Below are 25,165 nucleotides of genomic sequence, written 5' to 3'. Positions count from 1 at the left end.
GGAGTTCCGTTGAATTGTTGATCAACCACGAACATCTTGGAAGAGTGAGAAATTTGATGAACATAGTAAATTTAGATTAGGTACTTAGATATAATTCTGAAAGAGCTAAAAGAGAAGTTAATAATAGTTAATTACTCTAATGGGCATCATGCACATTAATTAGCGCCATTTACAGACACTTCCTAATAAGAGATCGCAAATAATATTCGTTTGTCATACTGAAAGATCACTTCACTGATCAACGATCCGAGTTAGACTCTAAGACCAACTTGTATGAGAATGCTGCATTGCATCATACTTCCAGTCACCCTCCGGTAGAGCAGATCAAAGCTGCAGTGCCTACTTGACTCCTATTAATTCCATTGCGTCCCATGGTCAGAATACGTTGTAGATTTTTCTATCTTTCCCCACAAAGCATTGGCAACTTTTTACACCCCCACCCCCCCCACCCGTGAAAAAAAGAAGAGAAAAAGAAGAAGAGTTGCAAATTTCATCTCTAAAAGAGACATTATTAGTATTGATGGGAACAATAGCAAGGCTTAAAAGTGCCTGTATCCCCTTATCTTGTTTTCCTAATTGCTCTTTCTGTTATTTTCATTATTCTCTCTGTTCATCTAATCCAAAATTATCTTTCTTTCTCTATATGTATATACAATTCTAGAATGTTGTTTTACAAACTACAGTGTAATGGGTATACGGATTAGATTCCCAAGCCAGGCAACAATTCCACAGAATGTCAGTGAACAAAATACGCCCAGGAAGAATCTCTTTCACCTGGAGGAAGCTTGCTCCTTCGGTTCTTTTCATTTTCTTGATCCCTTTCATTCTTTATTTTTCTATAGAATTTGTCATGATGTTCTTTGCAGACTTGACTAAAATGGGAAGACGGAGTACAGCACAGAGCAGCATCCACTCGTGCCCTTCGCCCGAAAAAATCTGATTCTAGTTGGAAAAAGCTACAGTGTGCTTGGGAGGTGACATGAATATCTCAGGCCCCGATTTGATGCAAGAGCATTTTTTAAAGCAGTATCCACTCTTCCACCACCCTGAAACAGTGAGTCATACAGCTCCCTCGTGAACTGGGACAATTCTTTCTCGTCATTGTCCCAGAAAGATATATTACACTCCACATCTTTCTCTGGTTCACTATCCTCCCAATCGCTTGCTTGACTGTTATGTTCAATATATTCATCTTCTCCCTCCTCCTCTCCGATCTCAAACCTCCCATCCTTGAAGCAACCAAAATCACCCGGTCTATGGAATGACAATAACTGCATTTCTTCAGGCTCAGAAGAAGGGCTCACAACAGCTTTAGCACCGGAATCTAGAAGCGCTTTAATTAAAGCTTGTGTGGGCCCAAATATTCCTGTGAAGATTATAATCCTATCCCTCCAGTCTCCAACCTACAAAGATTAAGTGTCAACAACAGATGTAATCAGGTTCAAAAATTTTGATATAGTGTTGCCATGTTCCAATATTATGCATTGGCAATATGGCAAGATGGATTAAACAACTCCAATTCAATTTACAGTTCTTGATATTAAGCCGAATTCAGTGCTGATAATTTGATGAACAAGATTCAAAGACGTACCATACAACGCACATCTTCCGGGGTCAAGTGTGTGGAAGGAACAGTTCTACGGAACATGTAAGCAGCAATTTCTTGATCATCTTCCATGACCTTCAGAAAATAACACGTTAGATACAAATATTTTCTACCTGAAACTGAAACCTAGTAAATTCACCAATTTCAGAACAAAGGGAAGATACTTGTGTTTGACGTCCTATATATCTATGGACAACACCACCAATTTGGAAGTTGGGTCTGCATGACACAAGATCAGCAACAGTTGAAATGTTTGTGATTATGGAAGCATATTTCCTCCTCCTACCCTTCATCATTGACAACAAGCTATATTTAACATTTTGAAGAAACTTTTCAGCTAATTCTCCGGGTTCGGCGACCACAAATACATCATTCTGCCAACTACAGGTAAAAGAAGAAATCTAAGTATGCAAGCAACAATACAAGGATTATAGAACGAGGAAGAAGCAAGTATGCGCCAAAGACAAACCTTAAAATGGAGCCCCGTGCATCATTTTGCAGAGCCAAATGAATTACTCCAACATGAGGTGAATTTTGTATTTTCTCATGCAAAGATACTACAGGAACTGGAAGTTGCTTTCGTTCAGGAGACTCAGGAGGTGATGCAGTTGTTTTTGCAGAAAAAAAACCATCCAAACTTAATGGTGGGACTAAATCAATTCTACCAACTCTGTCAGGGCTGTAAAGTAGGGGACTCGATGAAATGCTTTCAGTAAAAAGTGGTGAAGCAAATGGAGTTGGAAATACAGATCCTTGAGCTGTCTTAGTGGTCCCTGATGCTCCATTTACAAGTGATAATCTTATCCCATTACTAGCACAAAATGTCTTAAGTACGCGTGTATGGTTAACACCTCTTCCAGTATCCGTGTTGTGGGATGCCTGTACAAGAAGAACGCCACGTCTCTGGCCCAATGAGGGGATGTACTCATTTGGTGCTGTCATATACAAAATAAGAGTTGATACTTAGGCCAACAATGATTAAGACAACAACACTTACAGGAGCAACTAATGAAGGATTAAGAGTCGTGGACATTATAATACCCTTTGCTCTAGGAAGCTGCTGAGACTGTAAACCATCTGAAAGTTTCTCATCATGCTGACTCTCAAGCAATCTTTCAGCTAGATTCTTGAATGCAATGGAGTTGTTCCGAATGTAGTCATCTGTAGCATCCTCTAACTGTATCCAGACTGTCGGATCAGTTTCATCCAGCTCTATATCACAACGTTCATCAACTAAATAAAAAACATAAAAACTATGTCAGAGTAGATACTATAGTTCAAATAAAAGCTGATACAAGCAACTGCTATTTTTGCCATATGATTAGGCATGCAATGTGATTAGCCTCTATATCAACTTTCTTAAAAATTGAAAGTGGCAAGAACATCAGCGTCTGGCAACAGATTCTCTCCATCCTATCTACAAATTCTTCGTTTGCATATTATTGCTATTTGTGTGGAATGTCTGATGGTTCATTTTTTCAATTGATACAAAATGCCAGGTTTTTTAGGTTAAACGTGCGTGCACAACATACAAAATCTCTTCCAAAATTTTCTCTGATAAACTTAAGCTTTCTCCTGTTGTCATTAATCCTAGCTCTGCCTCTGGGGAGACTCATAAAAATAACTTCACCTGGATTGAACCGAAAATAGCGTACATCAGGAAGCAGAGGAAGCAGTGTACTTAAAGCTTCCTCTACACGGTCAACAGAGCATGCACTCTCAATCAACACTTGTCCAGTGTCCAAATACCGCCAGCCACCCTTGCGGACCTTACAGAGACATCAAACAGATAACAATTATTGATTAGAGATTGTACAACATGCAACAATGATAGATAACTGTCAATCCAGTGAAAGAAGTTCGCTATCATTTTTCTTTCAATGCATTTAAGAGTAACTTGACTTTGATCTAGAAATATGCCCACAAGACTTATGACAAGATCTCTGCCCCTCTTATTCTTCAAATCCTGGAATGATCCAAGATCATACAAAAACCAAAGGGGCAAATCTTCAGTGGGGGAAGACAACAAAAAAACTTATAACCATATGTAGAAATACAAATTTTTAACACCTTTGTTGGAACAGAGCCACAACCGATTGAAACCAAGCAATCAATTTTAGCATCAGGCCATAAGAGTTGGGCCTCTCGTATAGCGAAAATCGTAGGATTATTTGCTACAATAGCCCCATCTTGCCAGCGATACACACCTATAGCATACAAATTTTTTTAGAAAGAAGACGCAGAAAAGTTCCTGACTGGAAACAATATAAGATGGTGAGAAAGTACCATCAGAGAAATCATCTAAATAATATGGTGCTGCTGATGAGGCTCTTATAGCTTGCCATATGTGATGCTTACAGCTTCCGATGAAAGCATTGCGTTTATGTCCAACCTCAGCTCCACTAGTTGCTCCTTGTCCACCAGTTGCCATATTTTCTGAAGCTGCAAAAGAAATCTCAGTTGTTCCAGCTGGGTACTGTACTTCAGAAAAACAAGAAATTTCTCAGATGACAACGCAACCAAAAGAATTCTTGTCAAAGTCTCAGGATATCAAAGACAAATGCAATATTTAAATCACACCTGGTAATTACGAAATATGAATGGCTGAGCTGGTGCTACACTGACCAGAGTTGAAACGACAAAAACTTTTGGGATCCTTTTAACTGCTGATTCTATCAGGAGATCTCCATCATCATCACCACACATCTCCTTCAGCAGCCTCTCAAACTCATCTGCACTGTGCTGGAAGAAGATGCAAATCCTTGTGTAACTTTATGGTTCAAAACAATCTCCGGAAAAATTTCGGTAAGCTTTCTTCAGAAGAATTGGTGAAGTAGAGAAACAGACTAGACCCTAGATATGAATGAAGTGAATGGAAATGACAAGAAGAAACCAAATGAACACCTTTTGACATATCAACAAGTTTCAACATGTATTCCCCCATTATTATTCGAAGTCTATGAAATTTCTTTATTTAAGATAACTACAAGAAAAAAATGAGGTGCCATACAACATACTTTTGAGCCATGTACGACAACACGGAAACTCTGTGAAGAGCTCTTATAGAGTTGATCCAACTTTTCTCTCCATGTTGCGGCTTCATTGTCCTTGGGAGAAGGGGCGGCAGCAAATACAACTTTCCCTGCGAACACGAATGAAAATTAAGTATAAAACATGGAAAGGTAAGAGAGAAAAGAATATGGTAGAAACCATGGGGTAGAAGGGCCTTTGTCTAAGGCAGATGTATTACCGAGTTCTTTATATATTCCTTCACACCTTTCCAAAGACATGGCTTTGATTCCTAGAGCAACAGCAAGCATACCACCCGTAGATGTTCCACATATAAGGTCAAATAGCTCATGCATCTGCTTTCCAGTATTCCTCTCTATTTCTTTCAAAATCTTTACAGTAGCCATTCCTTTCATGCCACCACCATCCATTGCAAGTATACGCAATCCACGCTTCGGGACCTTTCTTCCTCTAATAGCACGGCGCAGAACCTCATTCTCCCCTAAAATGACATGATATATGTAAAGTAAGTATATACTGAAGCAGTATCTGATTTTACATGAGACACTCCTGCCTGACCCCACCTAATATAGCTAGAGCACGGGCAGCAGCTTTACATACACGTGACTCGGATACAACTGTCAGCCTCAGAAGAAGATCTCGCAAACTTTCGGAGGTAACAAGCACTCGACGGTTTTCTGTACAGAAAGCTAAATTTCCAACAGCAAATAGAGCTAACCTTTTTACCTAGAAGAGATTATTTCTCGTCATCGTGAGACAAAGGATAATGCAATAATAAAGACGTAAAAGAAACAGGCAGTGGAGCTTGCCTCTGGATTTTTATGGGCACACAATGATTTCAGTGACTTCAATATATCCTTGGTCAGCATGGTCTGAGCTACAATATCAGATGAAAAAGCCAACTTGACCACAACTTGCAAAACAGAAATTACTTTGTCGGATCCTGCAGATCTCAAAGCTCTAGAAATAGGTTGCATAATATCTAATTTAATCAATAGTATTGCCACTGGAACATCTGAAGCCAGAGACGAGAGTGCAGAGCAAGCTTGTTCAACCTGAAAAAAGGCATAAACATTAAGTAACAAACAATCTAATATAAACAAGGACAATTACTAAACTGAAACATACCACATGCTGATTTTCGCTGCTTATCATACTTATGAGCTGCCGCAGTGCAGTCTCGTCTTTTCCCACAACTACACGGTTTTCCTCATCTTGCATTATCTTTGCAAGAGCAGATGCCAGCAAAGGGTGATGACAAGAAGAAAAACGGAATATGAGCGAGAAGAACTCACTCAGCTTATGTTTGGATGCTACAAAATAAGAACTATTCTCCATCTGCATCAACAGCCAAAGCAAGGCGTAATGCAACGTGATATCATATACTTGATTTTCATAATAATCTTTAGAGCCTTTATCATTACGCACCTCAATCCGTACATTAACTGCTCCTAAATTTTCATCTGCCACAATCCGGATGTTGGCAAGCGACAAGTGGCGAAGTTCATGTAATGGCAAAATATCTGGAAGAAATTCAAGGGGATTGCCAAAGAGCCTTAAAACACATAACTCTGCCATATCCCTGTCAATAAATTGAAGAAAAGTATTAAGCTTCAGAAGACTGTCTCCAGTCATCGGAGCAAAAAGTATATTAAGAAGCAAAACAATATATGATAATTCAATGACCTGAAATCCAGAAGAGGACGGACCAGCTTGTTGTGTTCCAGTGACAATTCAACAAGACCAGTACACTGTCTAAGTTCAGCTGTTTAGATTTGCCAACGAAGTTGCCGAATGTAAATATTAGCAAAAACAGATTACTACAACATTGCTTATGACTCATCTAGATTATTTTTGCAAGAATATATATAGTTTTTTAATTAGTGGCAGGTACCTTTATCCACTAAAGTATTGAGAACCAAAAAGCCATGAGAAACATCTGCAATCTTACCAGGCACAGAAACAAGCATGTTGTAGTCTACAGCAAGAACTTTTAAGCTTTTCAGTGCACCAAGCTCAGGTGGCAAAACCAGTAGCTTGTTATTATCAAGGTATAGTTTCTCCAGGAGAGGAAGTCGAGTTATCTCAGCTGACAACGCCTGAGGATAATAGAAAAACTAGTAAATATAGCAGTAATTTTTAGTCGAACTGCACCAAGAAGATACTCTAGATAAATGAAATTCAGAAATTAACTCTCCTAGGGAAAGCAATCCCTTGACGGGTTCAAGCCTTCTTAAGCAACACAAACATCAAAGAGATATAACTCTACCCTGTCTCTCGCGACTGGCAACCACAGAGATGAATAAGTATCAATCTTTACAATCAATAACCCGGGACATGTAGGCAGTAGAACTAATTACCTAAGAACCATTGCACATGAATAAATAAAAAATTACTATATAATTAAGAACCAATAACTTTAGACATTGAAATCCAAGTAGAACTTGAGAACCACGAAAACAAAAACTTCAGACAATGTAAAGCATGAAATAATGAGTATGATAGTGACTAATGAGCATATCACAGTGAAAAAATCATTGGAAAAATAATAACACGCTTGTGCCCTTGTAAACCAGAAAATAACACCTCTCAAAAAGAATACACTGAGAAAGTTGACCATCGGACTGAGCTTAAAATTTTCTATTTTGCACTCAAAGTTTAAGGAATTATCTATAACTTTCAACTCAGTGTCACATTGCATAACTTGATGGGCATATAAAATCCAAACCTATACACGATGCAATTTTTGGTTGAAGAAAAGCTCACGGTTAATCCAAGACCACAGAGGATGACAACAGAAAGATTTTGCCAATGCTCCGCCAAGCCAGGCCCGGGGGCCATCCCATCTGCATCCCCACTGCCCAAATTCAACTTCATAAGCTTTATCAAAACTCCCATTCCGCCATCAGCCTGCTGTCCCGAACCACCAGCCCTCGACATTATAATCCCCTTCAGCGGCTCCCTCCTCGTCACAACTCTCATCAACACCTCCAACCTCTTCACTTGCCCTGCGGTATTCTCCAAATTTCCCTCGCCATCCGTGGAACTTGCAACATTCTCCTCCCAGTTTTCAGCCCTTTCCCTCAGTTCCACTTCGACGGCGTCGTTGGGTGAGGGCAAGGCGACCATGACCTGCGACTGGAGCCTCAACGCGACTTGATCCTCGTCATCGCCAGCGTTCCAGTCGAGGTCAATCCTGAATCCTAGTAGTTCTTGATTGTTGTTGGTCGCGGCAGCGTCCTGAGACGAAGACGGAAAGGATGACGATGTCTTCCTGATGATCTCATCAAGTGTGTCGGCGTCGGAGCCGTAACTCAAAGTCAGGTGGAAACTTTCCGATAGGCGCTTCCAACCCAGTCCCCACGACATCTACGCTGAATTCAGATCAAGGGTTCTCCACGAAAATCTTTGTCTTTATCCTCTTGAATTTCGTTTCTGATTAACAACGCTGTGATCCAGTGGTATTTGGATTCAACGGGTGATTGCGCATTTGAGAAATTCAAAGAGATAAGATCTGAAGAGGGTGTGTGCAAACAGAGATTTGCATGACGCATATACCATTGCCAACATACTCCAAATTTCTTCCCATATTCTCTGGATATTGGGATTTGTAACTGAAGGAGAGATTGAGAGTGAATACGTGTAGATGAAAATCATCATAAAAGAGCGACTCATATGGCAACCCAAAAACAGAAATTTTATTTCACAAACTGATCCTCACGACATTGCATGTCCGTACTCTCTTCTCCTTGGATTAATTCCAATTTTATCCTCCACTCATATTTAAATTCTTCAAAAATGTTATAAAACTTATATAAAGTCCCTATATTTTATTTTTTTTCAAATCAAAATAGTATAAAAAACACGTGCTAATTTTTATTTTTATTTTAAATCTCTAATTATAAAATAATATTTATATCCTTATTAAAAACCCATTAAATCTTACTTACTATAAATTGATGGTTCAATTTTGATTAGTAATAATTGATGATTCATATCAGATCTAAAACTATAGTTTACATCTTATTTCTTTTATTTATACTCTAAATTCACTTTAGTATATATAAACATATATTTATTTATTTATTTTAAAAAATTATTGTATTAATCTCATAATTATAGGAGGTGATAATTCTAGTACAGTTGTAATTGAATTTCGCAATTAATTAGCACTATAATTTAAAAAAAAAAAAAACTAACACATTAAGGATAAAAATCATCAAAAATTTAGTCTGGATGAAATTGCAATTATTAAATTATTATATTAAATTCCAGCATGATTGAAATTTGTCATCCCTAATAATTATGGAACTAAAATTACAATTGTTTGGAAAAAAACTATTATACTATCGTAACTATAAATTAAGGGTGGTAATTATAAATTTAATTTGAAAAATATATCTTGTAATTTAAAAAAGTGGGACATTGAAGATAAAATTTGTCTGAAAATTGTAATTTGGACGGAATTTGGGGCTCATGTAAGGGCCACACGCCAAATTCCGACAAAATCTGCAATTTTCAACTAATTTTGTTCTTATCGTGCCTTTTTACTTTTAAATTGTAGGTATTGAGTATCAAATCTAATTTTGGACTAAAAATGTCACTCTCTATAGTTATGGGACCAAAATTACGATTTTTTGATTAGCGCAGTTGAAGCCCCATGACTTTAAGGTCATGAATTCGAAACCCACCAACGTGAGGAATGTTAGTCTAATAGTAGGTGTTGTTTTACTTTAATAGTATGTGTAGAAAAAGTTAGAAGTTGAAGCAGAATCAAAAGTGTATAATGTTTGTAAAAAAAGTAAAAAGTAGATTAAAACTAAATTGTATAGTGTTTGGAGAAAAGTCACTTTTAAAATAAACTTAATTGATGAAAGATTGTTTTGTCCATATGTGTTAAAAAGATATTATCTTTTTGCTTATTATTTCACTTGTTGTTTGTCGCTATTAATTATCTTTCCATAAAAAATCATAAATTTTATTTCAATTATAAGTATTTCATATTTATATTTTTAAAAATATTATAAAAATATATTTAATTTAATAATGCTCCACTAAGTAATATAATTATTTATTCATATACAATAATTAAACTTGTATGATTACAAAAAATAATTAATTTATTAATTAATCAAATAATAATATGTTGACGAAATAATATAATTAGATGATACAACAAATGAAGCATAAAAAATTTAAAATATTAAATATTTAAAAGTGTAAATTTAATTATTGGTAAAATTTAAATTATTTGAAAACTCCGACATCAACTTTACATATACAATTTTAGAAATAAAAATTAAAAACGGTAAAGTTGAATTAAGATTATTATAATAAGGGTAAAGTAGTAAAATATAAAATTGAATTTATTTACAAAAAAGTCAAAGCAGCTAAAAGTACCTCTAGGATGCTTCTAGCATTCGGCCTAAAAGCGTTTTCTTTAGCCGTTTCAGAAGCAGAAGTCGGGATTCTAAAAACTTCAAAAATGTTTTTTGAAATCAGAAGTTGAAAATCGCTTTTCTGAAGCAGGCGCAAACACTTTGTAAGAATTAATTAAAAGTAAATTAAAAATTAGGGCTTAATTATCCTAATGTCGGGGGCCAAATGAATTTTATCCTAAAAATATAATGTATTAAGCTTTGGCAACTTCAACACTTTTAAGTAAATTTTTTAACTAAATAAAATTTAATTGGATCAAATCAATTATAGAGTAATTATGATACATTTATTATGTGATTAGTTAATTTTTTAAAATTATATATCAATTGCATTACAAATGGATTATACTTAATATCAAATTTATTGAGGTACGACCATACTGGATTTTGGGAATTTCCCCTCTTCTGAATAAGGAAAATCGCATTTAGCCTACGTGACTTCCGAATCATCATCCTAAAAATAGCACTTATTTGAGGAAGCGGAACAAGGAAGGAGACATTTCTAATGTCTGCACAATCAATTACTCAAATCTTCTTTAATTTTGCCGGGGCAGAATTATTGCTTTGAGGGGATCCTTCATAACAACAGTGAATGCGAATGTGTCAGTCGGGTCGGGCGGATGATCCGGAATGGGGATCCACTTGAACGCCTGCACCATCCTTGCCAGCAACAGATTCGCGTGTAATGTGCCCAAACTCCAGGCGGGACAAATCCTCCGGCCCGCCCCGAATGGCAGCATCTTCACTCCTCTCAACCCCGTGATATCCACATCCACGCCGTCACCTGTCAAGAACCTCTCCGGCCGGAATTCGCTAGGGTTTTGCCACATTTCAGGGTCCTCCGTCAACCACTTCGTGTAGATCTCCACATTCACGCCTGCCGGAATTGTGTATCCGCCTAGCTCAGTCTCCTTTGTGGCTGTGATCAGTTAAGTAGAAAATTCAGTCTTGTGCATGCGCATGAGATTGAGAGCAAAAGCTGCAGAGGTCAAGAATGAATTGATTAGTTACCTGCATGTGACAGCAGAAAATAGCTGGGCGGGTGTCTTCTGAATGTCTCTTTCACTATAGCTCCAAGATACGGCATTTTCTCGACATCACTCTCTGTAATAGCACCATTTTTGCCAACGCACTCAACAATCTCTTTGTAGAGTATTTCTTGCATTTCTTGGTCTTGAACCAAATGGAGTAAAGCCCATTCAAGTGCGGTGGCGCTGGTGTCAGTGCCGGCAACTATAGCTTCAGTGCAGAGCGTCAATATTTCTTCTTCCCCCAGCCTGCCTCTGCTTGGTGGTTCGATCTTGAACAACGAATCCACATAGGCGGCGCCCAATGGACTTGCCATTTCTGAAGTGGTGGCGTTAGGGTGTCCTCCGCTCTCTACAAAAGCCTTTCTGTTCCTAATCAACGGAACCAAACACTCCATCTGCTTCCTCCTCAGCTCCTTCGCTGCTTTCACCTGGTGGCGGAACAGCGGGGTCAGCACCGGCAAGAAGTCCAGCAGCTTTGGTGTCCTCATTAGCAGGATATCTTTTATTATCCTTTCAATGGCTTTGATGCGGTCTTCAGAAATCTTTACACCAAAGCACAAGCAAACAAGAATGCTGCACGTGGTGAGCCTGCAATTGCCTATCACCTCCACGTAGCCCACTCGGGAAGCCTCATCTTGAAGCCGTTTCATGTGGTTGTCCACCGACCATTTTCTGATCCAGCTGCACTGCTTGATTCTCGTAGGGTTCATCAGCTCCGACAAAAAGTTGCGGCGGAGGGAGCGCCACAGAGGTCCATACTCAGCCAAGTTGATTTCGCATTTCCCAACGCTGAATATGAGCCGGATGGGGGAATAATCAGGAGCCCGACTCGCAAAGACCGCGCCCTTCTGTATGAGTGCTTCGTGAATGAGCTCTGAGCTGGTGACGATCACTAGAGTACGTTGTCCCATTTGCATGGTGAAAATTGGGCCATATTTTGCACGTAAATCCCGTACCACATAAATGAAATGGCGGCGTTGAAGGATAACTTGGAATAAATTCCCGACCAGTGGCCACCCTGGTGGCCCTGGTGGGAGGTTTCTTGGCTCTCGGCCCGTGGCTGACCAGTACCGCCACCCCAGCCGGAGGAAGAGGGCTGCCAAGCAGAGTAGTAGAATGTGTATCAAAATCATGTTCCCACAGGACAGGAGATTGGGAAGCAAATTAAAGATAGTTAGAGGGTTGAGCAATAGACAGTGAATTGAAGAGTACGTAGTACATATTGAGGGTTATAAAGAACACGGAATGGAGGTTGGTGAAGGACTTTTGCTCTAACTAAACTGGCGGTATTAATTAATAATTCCGTAAGAAAAGAAACATTTACCAACGTAGGTCGGTTGAAATTTATCTATCTTAAACTTAATTTGATGAAATCAAATCAATTACAAAATAAATGTATCACATTTATTATATAATTGGTTCAAATTCGATAGAGTCGGGTCGAGGCTATAATTTTCTTTGATGAAGACGATAATTGAACAAATTGTGACAAGGATTAGAGTTGTGGTTTTGGAGATTGTAATCCCCTTTCCTCTAATTCAGAAGTTGCTAATTAAACTAAAAGTACAATTTAGAGAAGTTGCTAATTAAACTAGAAGTACAATATAATTTAAAAGTCACATGTAATTTTTCAAACAACTGATGAAAATTTACCAAAATTTTAAAGTCATAGGATTGAAATATTATTTGTACAGAATAAAAAATGATGCCCGTAAATTATAGGAGTAAAATTATAATTTTCTCAATAAATTAAGGATCAAAAGTGCATGCAATATTGCAATCTCAATCAAACACGTACGTCATGTGGACACGCAGCCACCCTTGCCAACCTAACAGAGGCATTATACAGATAGGAGTTGGTACTGTACCAAATTAATGTCAATGCAATAACTAATGGATCATAAATAAGTGAATGACTTAATTTGGTCTAGTTCTAATTAAGAGTAACTTGACTTTAATCTTCAGAGATGTCCATAACTATCATGTTGTCCTTCCAAAAAAGAATTCTTATAATAAGAAAAACTCTAACTTAGATTAAGTTTGGTCGAATCAAATTAAACAAAGAGCAAGTATAATACATTTGCTATGTGATTGGTCATTTTTTCTTAATTGTACATCAATTATACAACAAGTATTTTGCACTTACTATATAATTGATTTAAATTAGTCAAATCAAGTCTGGGCTATATTTTTCTCTTTTATTTTTTATTTTTTTTAAACAAAAATCACTTAGAGGTGGGAGGAGCTTTTCGGAGTCCCCAATCATTCTATATTAAAACGCACAATATAATTACAGCGGGGAAAGTTATCTCCATAATAACAATTACATCTACAAAAAAATGACCTCAGCCTTAACATTAACTACTAGAGTAAAACGTAATTGATCAAACATAAAGGTTTATGACAGAGGGTAACAACGGTGTACTATGGTCATTTATTTTGTACTCCAAAAAATACGTCCACCCTTTGCATATTTTTTATTAAACGAAATCTGTTTTATTCGCTAAAGAAGCAAAAAATTATCACATGTATTTGCATATATGGTACGTTCTGATAACGCTATATATATGCGGACATCTTCTTATACAATATATATAGGAAAAAATTCAAGCAACCTCCTTGTGATATTACAAGTGAGCAAATTACATCCTTATGAAAAAATAAATAGCGATTTACCTTCCTGTATTTTTTAAAATATACAAGAAGGCAAATTGCTTTATTTTAAAAATTATATGGGGTAAATTGCTATATTTTTTCATAAGGGGATAATGTGCTCATTTTCAATATCACAAAAAAATAAATTACTATTCGCCCTATATATATATATATATATATGTAATTAGTGTCCGAGCCCCAAAGGGGTGGGGGGTTGCAATTTTAATTTTGTAATTCAAAGTGATACTTTTGGTCCTACATGGATTAGTTTTTACAACTCCTACAACTTTAAAATTTTAATAATCTTAGTCCTTTTTTGACAAATTGAAGATTCCGGCAAAAAATAACTAAAACTTTCTAAAATATTGAAGTTACGAGGCTAAATTTGAAAGTCAATTCATTCACAACAAAAAATATCATACTGTAAGTTATAGAACTCGAAAATAATTACATTTATGGCAATGAAAACCTAAATATCTCTCACTTTTACACCATTACTCGAATATATTCCGCTAATTCAATCTTTATATTCGTCAAACAAAAACATGTCTTATATATATTGATTGGTGAAAATTATATTTTGAGTCTCATAGGATAGGGGTTCAATATTTTTAGTTCTCTATTTTATGAAAATTTTAAAATAATTTTAAATTAAAAAAAATTGACAATTTTTTTTTTTTGATATTTTATGAAAATTTTAAAATAATTCTAAAATTGAAAAAATTCGATACATTTAATTCCATAAATTTTGTGAAGCAAATAACTAAATGTGTCGAGTAATATAATTTTTGGTAGCATTTTAAAAATTCGGTAAAGTAGCTAAAAAACTAAAAATATTAAATTTCGTAATTTATGAGACTAAACGTATAATTTTGCTACTGATTCTATATATATATATATATATATTAATTTCATATGAAGAGGGCCGGGCCTGATTGGTTAGTTGGTGACAAGAGTGTACAAGATGCAGCAGATCTAGCAGTGTTCAATGAGTTATAAAAAGAAAAATAGAGACTAACACTATAACTAAAGCAGAAATCATGTACTGAATACCATCGGATAATAATCAATTTTAATTTTATTTGTGTTTAATTATTCGTAAATCTTAAGAAAACAGGAGTGCCGGTTTAGCAGACGATGTCTTTCTGAGATTCACAGATTGGTGCATTTTTCATGGCCCAACAGAGATTGGACGATTGATATCGTATGGGCATCACGAAAATAGAGGGGAAAACACATTGTTAACCTCGCGTATCGAGCTTTACTAGCTTCATGTGTTTATCACATCTGGAGAGCAAGGAACTTGAGGAGATTTGAGCATGAAGAGAGGACTCCCGCCACGTTGGCCTTCTCGATTGTGGATGATGTCAGACAGCGCATCCTTAGTATTAACCTAGCCAAGTCTGTTAGTACATGTGCCTTATTTAGATTATGGCGTATCCCTTGACCTGTTGAAAGAGAAACCAACTGAAAAACTTTGTTGTACTATTATGTGTGTTTTTTATTAATGAAAATTATGTTGGCTTGGCTGATAAAAAAACTGGTGGGATAATTGTCTGATTCCGTGTGGGTGGGTGTGCCATAAACTACCTGCTTGTAATTCATTGATGACCAATGGGCCACCGATTCACAGAACGGGCATTCAACTTTTCCTGAATCCTATGGACCCAAGTGTCCAACCACCTCTCTCATCTGTTCCTTTCACATCTCTCCTCACACTCAATTTCGGAATTTCATTTTGGTTCCGATGTTTTCTGCCTAACAAATACGATTCCACTATAAAAAAACATTAATGACAATAAACCCAAAAAGAAATGATTTTTACGTTTGAGAATTTATTACAAACATCTAACAGGGTTGGAATATGGATCATAGGATTTCATGGGACTGATTGCAAGGATAAGAATTTAACAGTAGTCATCATTAATTCTAATTTTCATAATTTCATTAGTTAAGGAGAGTCCATCTCATTACCCAAATATTAACTGTTGTTGATAAGTTTTGACTGTTAGAAAAGTATTTTTACTCGCACATTTAAAATTAAAATTTTTAAACGTTTCAAGTTCAACTGTTTATATCAAACTTTAAATTAATAAAGTAAAGTATGTGTTTAATATTTTTAAGAATTAGACCTCCTTAATTTACTTGACATGATGGGATTTAAATGAAATAGATAGCTTTAGAATTGCAAATCAGCTATAATTAGTTACAGTAACTTTAGCTACTAATATTAAATCGATTTAGAACAAAATAAATAAAAAATTAAATAGAATACTCCAATTAATAACTCAAAATAAAGATGGAGTTATAAGATGTGGTGATTAATTACGATTTTTGTGGGCGGGGAAAATATGTAATATATATAATAAGGTAATTGAGCAACTTTAACAATTGGTCTAGATAGGGAAAATCATGAGATTTAGGGGGTAGTGGTGATTAGGGAATGATGCTAGAAAGAGCACTTACTTTGAAAAGCCGAAACTGAAAAAGAAACAAATATAGTGTTTTAATTAATATAGTGGGATGGGATGGGATGCGTTCACGTGGCTTGCACAGTCGAAGCATTCAATTATTCAAATCTTTGCCCGGGGCAGAATTATGGCTTTAAGGGGATCCTTCATGACAATAGTGAATGCAAATGTCTCAGTCGGGTCGGGCGGGTTATCTGGAATGGGGATCCACTTGAACGCCTGCACCATCCTCGCCAGCAGCAAATTCACGTGTAATGTGCCCAAACTCCAGGCGGGGCAAATCCTCCGACCCGCCCCGAATGGAAGCATCTTCACTCCTCTCATCCCCGTGATATCCACCTCCACGCCGTCACCCGTCAAGAACCTCTCCGGCCGGAATTCACTAGGGTTTTCCCACATTTCAGGGTCCTCCGTCAACCACGCCGTGTAGATCTCGACATTCACGTCTGCCGGAATTGTGTATCCGCCCAGCTCAATCTCCTTTGTGGCTGCGTACGTGTTAAAGGACAATTAGTTCTTGAAAACAAGAAATGTACTAACATTTTCTTTTTCCGTGCATGCATGAGACTGAGAGCTCGAGAAATTGATCGATTAATTACCGGCATGTGAGAGCAGAAAATGGCTGGGTGGGTGTCTTCTGAATGTCTCTTTCACTATAGCTCCTAAATATGGCATTTTCTCCACATCGCTCTCTGCAATAACCCCGTTTTTGCCCACGATACCAACAATTTCTTTGTAGAGCTTTTCTTGAATTTCTTGGTCTTGAACCAAATGGAGTAAAGCCCATTCAAGTGCGGTGGCGCTGGTGTCGGTGCCGGCGTTGATGGCTTCAGAACAGAGTGTCACCATTTCTTCTTCCCCCAGCTTGCCTTTTCCTGGTGGTTCGAGCCCGAACAATGAATCTATATAGGCCGCACCCAGCGGGCTTGCCATTTCTGAAGTGGTCGCCTTAGGGTTTCCACCACTCTCTACAAATGCCTTTCTGTTCCTAATCAACGGAACCAAACACTCCAACTGCTTCCTCCTCAGCTCCTTCGCTGCCTTCACCTGGCGGCGGAACAGCGGCGTCAGTACTGGCAAGAAGTCCGGCAGCTTCGGCGTCGTCATCAGCATGACGTCTTTTAACACACTTTCAATGACTTTGATGCGGTCCTCAGAAACCTTTATGCCAAAGCACAGGCAAATAAGAATGCTGCATATGGTGAGCCTGCAGTTGCTCATCACCTCCACGTAGCCCACTCGAGAAGCCTCATCTTGAAGCCGCTTCATGTGGTTTTCCATAGCCCAGTTTCTGATCCAGCTGCACTGCTTGATTCTCGTAGGGTTTATCAGCTCCGTCACGAAGTTGCGGCGGAGGGAGCGCCACAGAGGGCCGTACTCGGCCGAGTTGATGGCGCATTTCCCAACACTGAATATGAGCCGGATGGGGGAATCCGGAGGCCGACTCGCAAACAGCGCCCCTTTCTGTACGAGTGCTTCGTGAATGAGCTCAGAGCTAGTGATGATCACGAGCGTGCGCTGCCCCATTTGCATGGTGAAAATTGGTCCATATTTTGCACGTAAATCACGCACCACATAAATGAAATGGCGGCGTTGGAGGATGACTTGGAATAAATTCCCAACCAGCGGCCACCCCGGTGGCCCAGGTGGGAGGTTTCTTGAGCCTCCGCCCGTGGCTGACCAGTACCGCCACCACAGACGGAGGAAGACGGCTGCCACGACGAGTAGTAGAATGTCTAACAACTCCATGTTTTCTTCTTGAATTTTTGCTGAGAGTCCACGGGGAGGTGGGGGGCGGCCGGGGCCGGAGATGGAGGGAAAAGGTTAGCAGGAGGAGTGAGGTATAGACAGTGAATTGAAGAGCAGATATAAAGAGGAGGGAATGGAGGGTGGGTGAAAGACTTTTACTCTAACTACCAACTGGCGCTATTAAATAAATAATTTCACAATATATATTTACCTTCACTTTCAATACTATTGATCTATACATACTCACCATCATATAACAAATACAGTAGTATTTATTATATTATCAATTATATTTGATGTCTTAAAATTGCTATAGGATACCCGTCATGTATATAAATATTTTTTTTGTAAAATAAAAACGATACAAGTTATCAAAATACAATGTATATATTCGTGGTTATTGATGTCGCCAAAATAAAATCTACTATATTTTATTATAGGGTGTGATTCAACACATTTCAGACTAAAATTCTTACAAAATAGGGGGTGGGGGGCATCTGAATTTTGGCTTCTACTGTTTCCTTCCAAAGAGGCTGAAATGTGTTGCAAGAACATTGTACGGGAGTAGAAATTAAAGGACTAGCTAGCTAGTAATTAATATGGTCATAAATAGGTGGGTGGTCTAATTTTTAATTTGAATGTACACCCATAGTGAATCCCTGCACACCCAATTCCTTATGCAATATGTCTTCTCATTGAATTATCAATTGTAATTTATATTGTATTTTTTTTTATTTCATTTCATATATACGTATTATGTATATACAATTTTTCTTTAAATAAAATTCATGATAACGTAATCTTTATATACACAATAATTCAAATCCGATTCGATTAAATTTGAACCAATCATATGATATGTGCAATACACTTGTCGTGTGATTAGTATACAATTTTTAAAAAAATGAGCAATCACTTATGTACACTTGTCATGTAATTAATTTCGTTCAATCAAATTCAATTCGAGTAAAAATTTTGCACTCCCCGAACACCCTTCGATTCCGTCGAAAAACAAACAAAATTGAGTTGCATGGGCCACTGTTTTATTTTATTTTTTTTAACAAAAACCATCTAAAGGCGGTGGAGCTTTTCGGAGTCCCCAGTCATCCTATATTAAAATGCACAAAATAGTTACAGTGGGGAGAGTTACTTCCCTAGAATTTCTAGTAAAAAAAAAACAAGGAGTACTACTCCCTTACAACAAAAGATCCAAACAGGTGTTCTAGAAAAATTATGACAAGTCAAAAAAAATTTTGTTATCCCACCACATCGTGGATCGCACATCACTTGCAAATAAATCTGTACAAAATTATGGGCCATTGATTGTTGCAGTTAAAAGGGTAATTAGTTAAGAAGGAACTTTTTTCCTTATAAGCCCTTTCATAATTAATTGTGTGATTTTGCTTTATTAAGTAATATTAATATTGTCATTAATTGTAACATGTGAGTGTTATAATTTCATATAATAAATATTTTTTTGACCTATATATCTGTATTTATGAAAAGTTTTATTATTGATTCCAGTAGTAGCTAGTCAAAAAGCCTGTGCTGCATTTATTGACAGTAATTACTACATGTTGGAAAATAAAATTTCATAATATTATATATACTGAGAGTGCTTGCTCAGAAAAATCAGAGCCAGCTATATATACACATCCCTTTACGCCCCTCAATTATTATAATGATATAGTATAATTAAAATATTCTTTTCACGGATGTATTTATAAATTTCTAGATTTTAGGGGTGACTTTTTTATTTTTTAAGATTTTTTTTAATTTAATTTTATAATTTTATAAAATTTTAATTTATTTTTCGAGCGTTTTGATTCAAAAATCGCATATAATTTGCATTTAACCAAATTAAACTACAGTTTTAGTCTTATAATTTAGAAGGGATCGACATTTTTAGTTATGTAACTTAGAAAATTGATATTTTTCTTATCCTGTATGAATTGATTTAATCGTATTAAATTATGTGCAAATCACATGCAAATTTATGGCTAAATTGATTGAAATGACTAAAATTGTCAAAATTTTAAATTTACAGAACTAAATTATTAAAATCAAATTGTACAAGATTATAAATGCCAACACCTAAATTACATAACCAAAAAAAAATTGCAATTTTTCCTAATTTATAATTACTTGCTACATGATTAATTATACTTTCAACAATGTAAATTAATTACATTAACTGTTGTAATTTAGCTACAATGTAATTAAATTGGTGGCATTGAACTCGATTCAGATTAAAATTTTCAACAATGAGATATGAGTTTTACTCTCATGAAAGCATTTGTGTTTATAGCATTTTTATTTAAACTAAACAAAAATAGTGAAGATGTCTTAGTTTAATAATTAAAATTGATATCTCAAAAAAAGTTTAAAATTATGAATTTAATCTAATTTATATTATTATTTTAATTTACATTTGATGTGTTGATCCCACATTGCTATTTTAATCAATTTATTAATTTATTTATCTATAGAGATGTATGTATTCATAAAATTAAAAATAAAAAGAAAAAGGCAGCGAAACTGTTTGATGGTCGGATGCAGTATTGATAGGTCCACCTAACACCTTTTGCATTTAAAAGAGTCAATGATAATATTTACTTGCAGTAATTTTTTTTTAAACTTTTGTATATTTGAGATTATATGTATATAAGTGTGTATATATAGATGAGTAGTGGATTGGGGCACAAAATCTAGCAGCGCATTGAAGTGTAATATTGGGGACAGCTGGTTGGTTGGAAGGTCTGGTAAGGACACAGTGCAATTAATACATACCAAACATAAAACAATGCAAATAATGTTTAGAAATTTTTTATGTAATATTTTGTCCAAAAACAGCGTTGTCGTGTTTGTCTTTATAAACATTTGTGTACAATATAACATAGAAAATGCTAAAAGCGTTGCACTTTCTGTTATAAGTCATCTCAATTAATAATTGATGATCACTACCTTCCATTTGCAGCAAGAAATACATAATCTGCCTCAACCAATCATCATAATCCAATTTTATACCTATATATGTGTTACTGTAAACTAGCCACTTACAGTAACACATGTATTTTTAAAATATAATAAATAAAAGGAATAATTATATTTATTCCTAATTTACATGTAATTATCCAAAAAATTAAATGACTCTTCCATCCATCTGCGACAACAAAATGACAACAAAATTGTAATTGTGTAAAGGATAAATTACATAAAACTGATGGTGGTTTTAAAATTTAGTTGTGAAAAAAATAGGTAAAAAAGTTTCCCTAGTTTTTTAAGATTGCATACTCTCTTCTTCCATTAAATAAATTCTAATGGTGTTAATGTTTTGCTAAATTAATCGTCATACTCTTCTTATAGCAAAAATTGATTTTCAATTATAAAAACTAAACGGTCTAAATCATAAATAATTTAAATATATTTATACATGTACGAAATAATATATATATAATATAATAAATATATACCTATAGCGGCAACTCTCGCCACCTATGTGGGCGATGAGAGCAACAACGATGTCACCCAAATTGTTCTGGGCGACATCGCCATCGCCCGCTTACAAAGGGGTGACGATCCACTGCAGCCGCTGCCCCCTTTTAGAAGGGGCAGTGGCCAGATCTGAGCGACGGTGGTCGCCCAGAGAAGAAGCTGCTACTTCCGTTGTCGGCCACTACATGCCGGTGACTAGGGGTGTTCAGTTCGGTTAACTAAATGGAATCGAATCAAATTTTCGATTAATCAAAAATTTGGTTTACCGATTTTAAAAATTGAAAATCGAACCGAATAGTTTCAATTTCGGTATTTTGGGTTAAAAAATCGAAAAAAATATTTTTTAAAATATATATAAATAATTTTGATATTTTTTCAATTTTATCCAAAAATACATATACCAATATATCTAAAAAAATAAAATGTATCATGAAAAGAATATTTATGAATAAAATTCAAAATTTTAAATTAAAAGAAAAGAACACAATAAAAACAAAAAATTTCTATCAGGCATTTCATCAAATACCTACGAAGCAAAACTTGTAAGTCAAATTTCTTGAATTTCTTCTACTTTAAAAGAAAGAAAAATTACATGAGAATGAAGAAGAAGAATAATGAAGTCGCGGCCTCGAGGGAGAGACAGTCGCTGGTGGGTCTGGCTACCGCTGGAGAGAGTCGAGAAGGAGAAGAGAAGAGAAGAGAACTCCGAAGTGGTGTAACCTGCTACTGTTACTGCGTCGGCGTTTTCACTTTTCTTTCTCTTTTACTTTTAGTTTGCAAAATTTTAATTTGCAAAAAAATTATATTATTTATAGGTATTTTATATTAAATTAATTAGTCTTAAAAAAAATCAAATCTGAAGAAAACCCAGCTGACATGGTGTCACGGGTTGCCCATTCACTAGGCCCCGTGACGCGCACTTCGGCCACTCAACCGTTCTACATGGCCGACCACTCAGCCTTCATCGACAGACGCTGGACAACCAACTAGTCTTAGAGTCCTAGGTGTAGGCCTTTTATTGCTTTGTTACTGCTTTGTTATTTGCTTTCTGTTGTTTAGATTCCTCAAGGGGACGTTACGCCTCTTGAGTTGCAAATTTCAGCTTTTCTAGTGTCTAGTGTAGACAATAGGATTTATTTTTTTAAGCCTATTATAGGGGGGAATGAGTTCAAGAAGCTTGGTTTAGTGACGTGTTAGAGTCCCCCTCAAGGCGAACCCCTTGCTCTAGCATCGTTGATCATTGTATACGCATTTTCGTTCAATGCAATTTGATTTTCTGAATCCGCGTGCGCAATTTACTGTTTTGTGATTTGTTCCTCCCGACTCTGATATATTCGGCGCGCTGCATTTGTGCCGAGCGGAGGTATTGGCGGACGTAGTCAGCGGACTACTAGCCACACGACGTGCTGTGTGATAGGCGCCTCGTGAGAGGTGGTATCAGAGCCTCGTGCCACGATGGGGCCGAGGTGCACCGCTACTGCTGCGAAGGCATCGGGGCAAGATCCGGAAAGCCCGCGACATGCCGCAGCTTCATCCAGCGAGAGAGCTGAGAACCCGGAGGACGGACACTCCCGGTTGGTGGAATTGGAGACGAAGGTCTCTTCCCTGGAATCTGAGATCACGGGGCTGAATTCGGAGTTGGACGAGTGTCGGCACGTGATTCAGGAGATGGCTGGCGTATTCGGAAACGACAGCATTGCCGATATGCGGCGTGACATGGAGCAGATGTCCATTCAGATTGGACTGCTCCAGCGTGCAGTGGGTAGCACACCTATGGTTGCTCACGACCCCGGTGCTAGGCTTCGAATACCAGAACCGAAGGCCTATAGCGGTGAGCGTGATGCGAAGGAGGTCGAGAACTTCCTCTTCGACATGGAACAGTACTTCCTTGCGGCAGACGTGCGGGACGAGGCAAGGAAGGTTGCGACTGCGACCATGTACCTAACTGGTGACGCAAAGCTGTGGTGGCGGACCAAGTTTGCGGAAATCCAGGCTCATCAAATACAGCTCGACACGTGGGCTCTTCTACGGGAGGCGATCAGAGAGCAGTTCTTCCCCGAGAATGTGGAGTACAATGCCAGGAGGGCATTGCGAAAGCTTGAACATACAGGTTCCGTGCGGGAATATGTCAAAGCTTTCTCAGCGCTGATGCTGAACATCCGAGACATGTCGGAGGCAGACAAGCTGTTCACTTTCATGGAAGGCTTGAAACAGTGGGCGAGAAACGAGTTGCAGAGGCAACGAGTGACTGATTTGAGTTCGGCTATTATAGCGGCCGAACGCTTGGCAGATTTCAACCTGGAGACTCAGAAGGATAGGCAAGCGACGCCTAGTCCTGAGCGGAGTAAGTGGAATGGGATGAAATCGTTCAGAAATAATTTCAATAGAGGTGGGGGAGACCAGAGGCCCTACTCTCAGAATGGCTCACAGGGCGGTTCAAACAGGAACAAGCCCCAGGAGAACAAGCAGGGAGCACCCGAGAGGAGGTGAGGGTGTTTGATCTGTGATGGTCCGCATATGTATCGGGATTGCCCGAAGAGACAGGTGTTGAACGCATTGGCGACGACCTTTACCGACAAGGTGTCATCCTCGAAGGGTGTGGAGCCACAAGCAGAGGCAGGTGGTGAGAATGACACGGAGGAGGATGAGGACAAGAGCCATGATCGACACTGGAGCCTCTCACAACTACCTTGCGAGCGCCGAAGTGGCGAGACTCGGGCTCGTGCTGGAGAAGGGAGTTGGGCGTGTGAAGGCGATCAACTCGGCTGCACAACCCATTGCCGGTGTAGCCAAGTCTGTGCTGATTAAGGTTGGTGCTTATGAGGGCAAGACCAATCTTTCTGTTGTGGCAATGGACGACTTCAAGCTTATCCTTGGGCTTGAATTTCTACGGGATACACGCACTGCTGTCTTACCTCATGCCGATTCGCTGATGATGTTGGGGGCGAAGCCGTGTGTCATTCCTACCTTGGCCGGACGTACTGGAGAGAAGAACTTGTCGGCCATGCAGTTTGAGAAGGGGCACAAGCAGGATGAGATCTCCTACTTGGGTACCCTTTGTTTTGAAGAGATGGAAGAGGTGTCAGGGCCCACCCCGGGCGGTAGTAAGGAACTGTTAGGGGAGTCTAAAGACGTGATGCCAAACGAGCTGCCTCGGAAGCTACCACCGAAGAGGGCAGTGGATCACGAGATCGAGTCGGTGCCTGGCACGAGACCGCCCGCTAGGGCACCATACAGAATACCGCAACCTAAGCTTGTGGAGCTTAGGAAGCAGTCAGCAGATGCCTTGAGCCGCAGGGCGGACTTGGCGAACTTGGAGTCGATAGCAGCGCTCTCTTCTAGCGCGGCTGCTATCTCTACGAAGGATCAGGTGCGGGAGTTACTACCGAGAGATCCCGCGGCGCAACGCCTGATTCGGCTTGTCGAGCAGGGCAAGGCTCGACACTTTTGGATCGAGAATGGATTGCTGATGACCAAGGGAAACCGCGTATACGTTCCGAGAGGCGAGCAGAAGAAGATATCAACTTGTTAGTACTAACCTTAGAAGTGCCCTTCATCGGCCTAAGGCTAATCTCTCCCTCTTTAACCCCAGAGGTGTTGGGTTGACTTGAATCAACAAGAGTTTGCACTTCCTGTTACTGAATTGTTGCCGTTGCACTAGAGACTGGTGATGGCCTTATGCAATCGGTA

General features: G+C 38.0%; 4 protein-coding genes across 4 annotated transcripts; 1 reads left to right on the top strand and 3 right to left on the bottom strand.

Moving 5' to 3' along the window:
- Nucleotides 616-8,225, bottom strand: LOC105167981 (phospholipase A I-like). Its single transcript, XM_011087880.2, has 18 exons — nt 7,403-8,225; nt 6,588-6,735; nt 6,323-6,401; nt 6,065-6,218; nt 5,765-5,974; nt 5,446-5,691; nt 5,200-5,362; nt 4,857-5,117; nt 4,624-4,748; nt 4,187-4,348; nt 3,893-4,082; nt 3,677-3,813; nt 3,237-3,375; nt 2,648-2,839; nt 2,076-2,541; nt 1,771-1,987; nt 1,592-1,681; nt 616-1,403 (listed from the first exon to the last, which is right to left on the bottom strand). The coding sequence occupies exons 1-18, from the start codon at nt 8,003-8,005 to the stop codon at nt 957-959; spliced, it is 4,029 nt and encodes a 1,342-aa protein (XP_011086182.1). The 5' UTR covers nt 8,006-8,225; the 3' UTR covers nt 616-956.
- On the bottom strand, nt 10,453-12,287 carry LOC105167979 (cytochrome P450 77A3-like). Its single transcript, XM_011087879.2, has 2 exons — nt 11,086-12,287; nt 10,453-10,993 (listed from the first exon to the last, which is right to left on the bottom strand). Exons 1-2 carry the CDS (start codon nt 12,236-12,238, stop codon nt 10,611-10,613), a joined length of 1,536 nt encoding a protein of 511 aa, XP_011086181.1. The 5' UTR covers nt 12,239-12,287; the 3' UTR covers nt 10,453-10,610.
- LOC105167978 (cytochrome P450 77A3-like) lies at nt 16,066-18,090 on the bottom strand. Its single transcript, XM_011087878.2, has 2 exons — nt 16,831-18,090; nt 16,066-16,719 (listed from the first exon to the last, which is right to left on the bottom strand). The coding sequence occupies exons 1-2, from the start codon at nt 17,978-17,980 to the stop codon at nt 16,334-16,336; spliced, it is 1,536 nt and encodes a 511-aa protein (XP_011086180.1). The 5' UTR covers nt 17,981-18,090; the 3' UTR covers nt 16,066-16,333.
- Nucleotides 22,931-23,965, top strand: LOC105168593. Its single transcript, XM_011088727.1, has one exon. It carries the CDS (start codon nt 22,931-22,933, stop codon nt 23,963-23,965), a length of 1,035 nt encoding a protein of 344 aa, XP_011087029.1.

The sequence above is a fragment of the Sesamum indicum genome, linkage group LG8 (assembly GCF_000512975.1).
Source record: "Sesamum indicum cultivar Zhongzhi No. 13 linkage group LG8, S_indicum_v1.0, whole genome shotgun sequence".
NCBI classification, from domain to species: domain Eukaryota; kingdom Viridiplantae; phylum Streptophyta; class Magnoliopsida; order Lamiales; family Pedaliaceae; genus Sesamum; species Sesamum indicum.
Note: the sequence above shows the minus strand (reverse complement) of the source record. Positions and strands in the feature narration are given on the sequence as shown.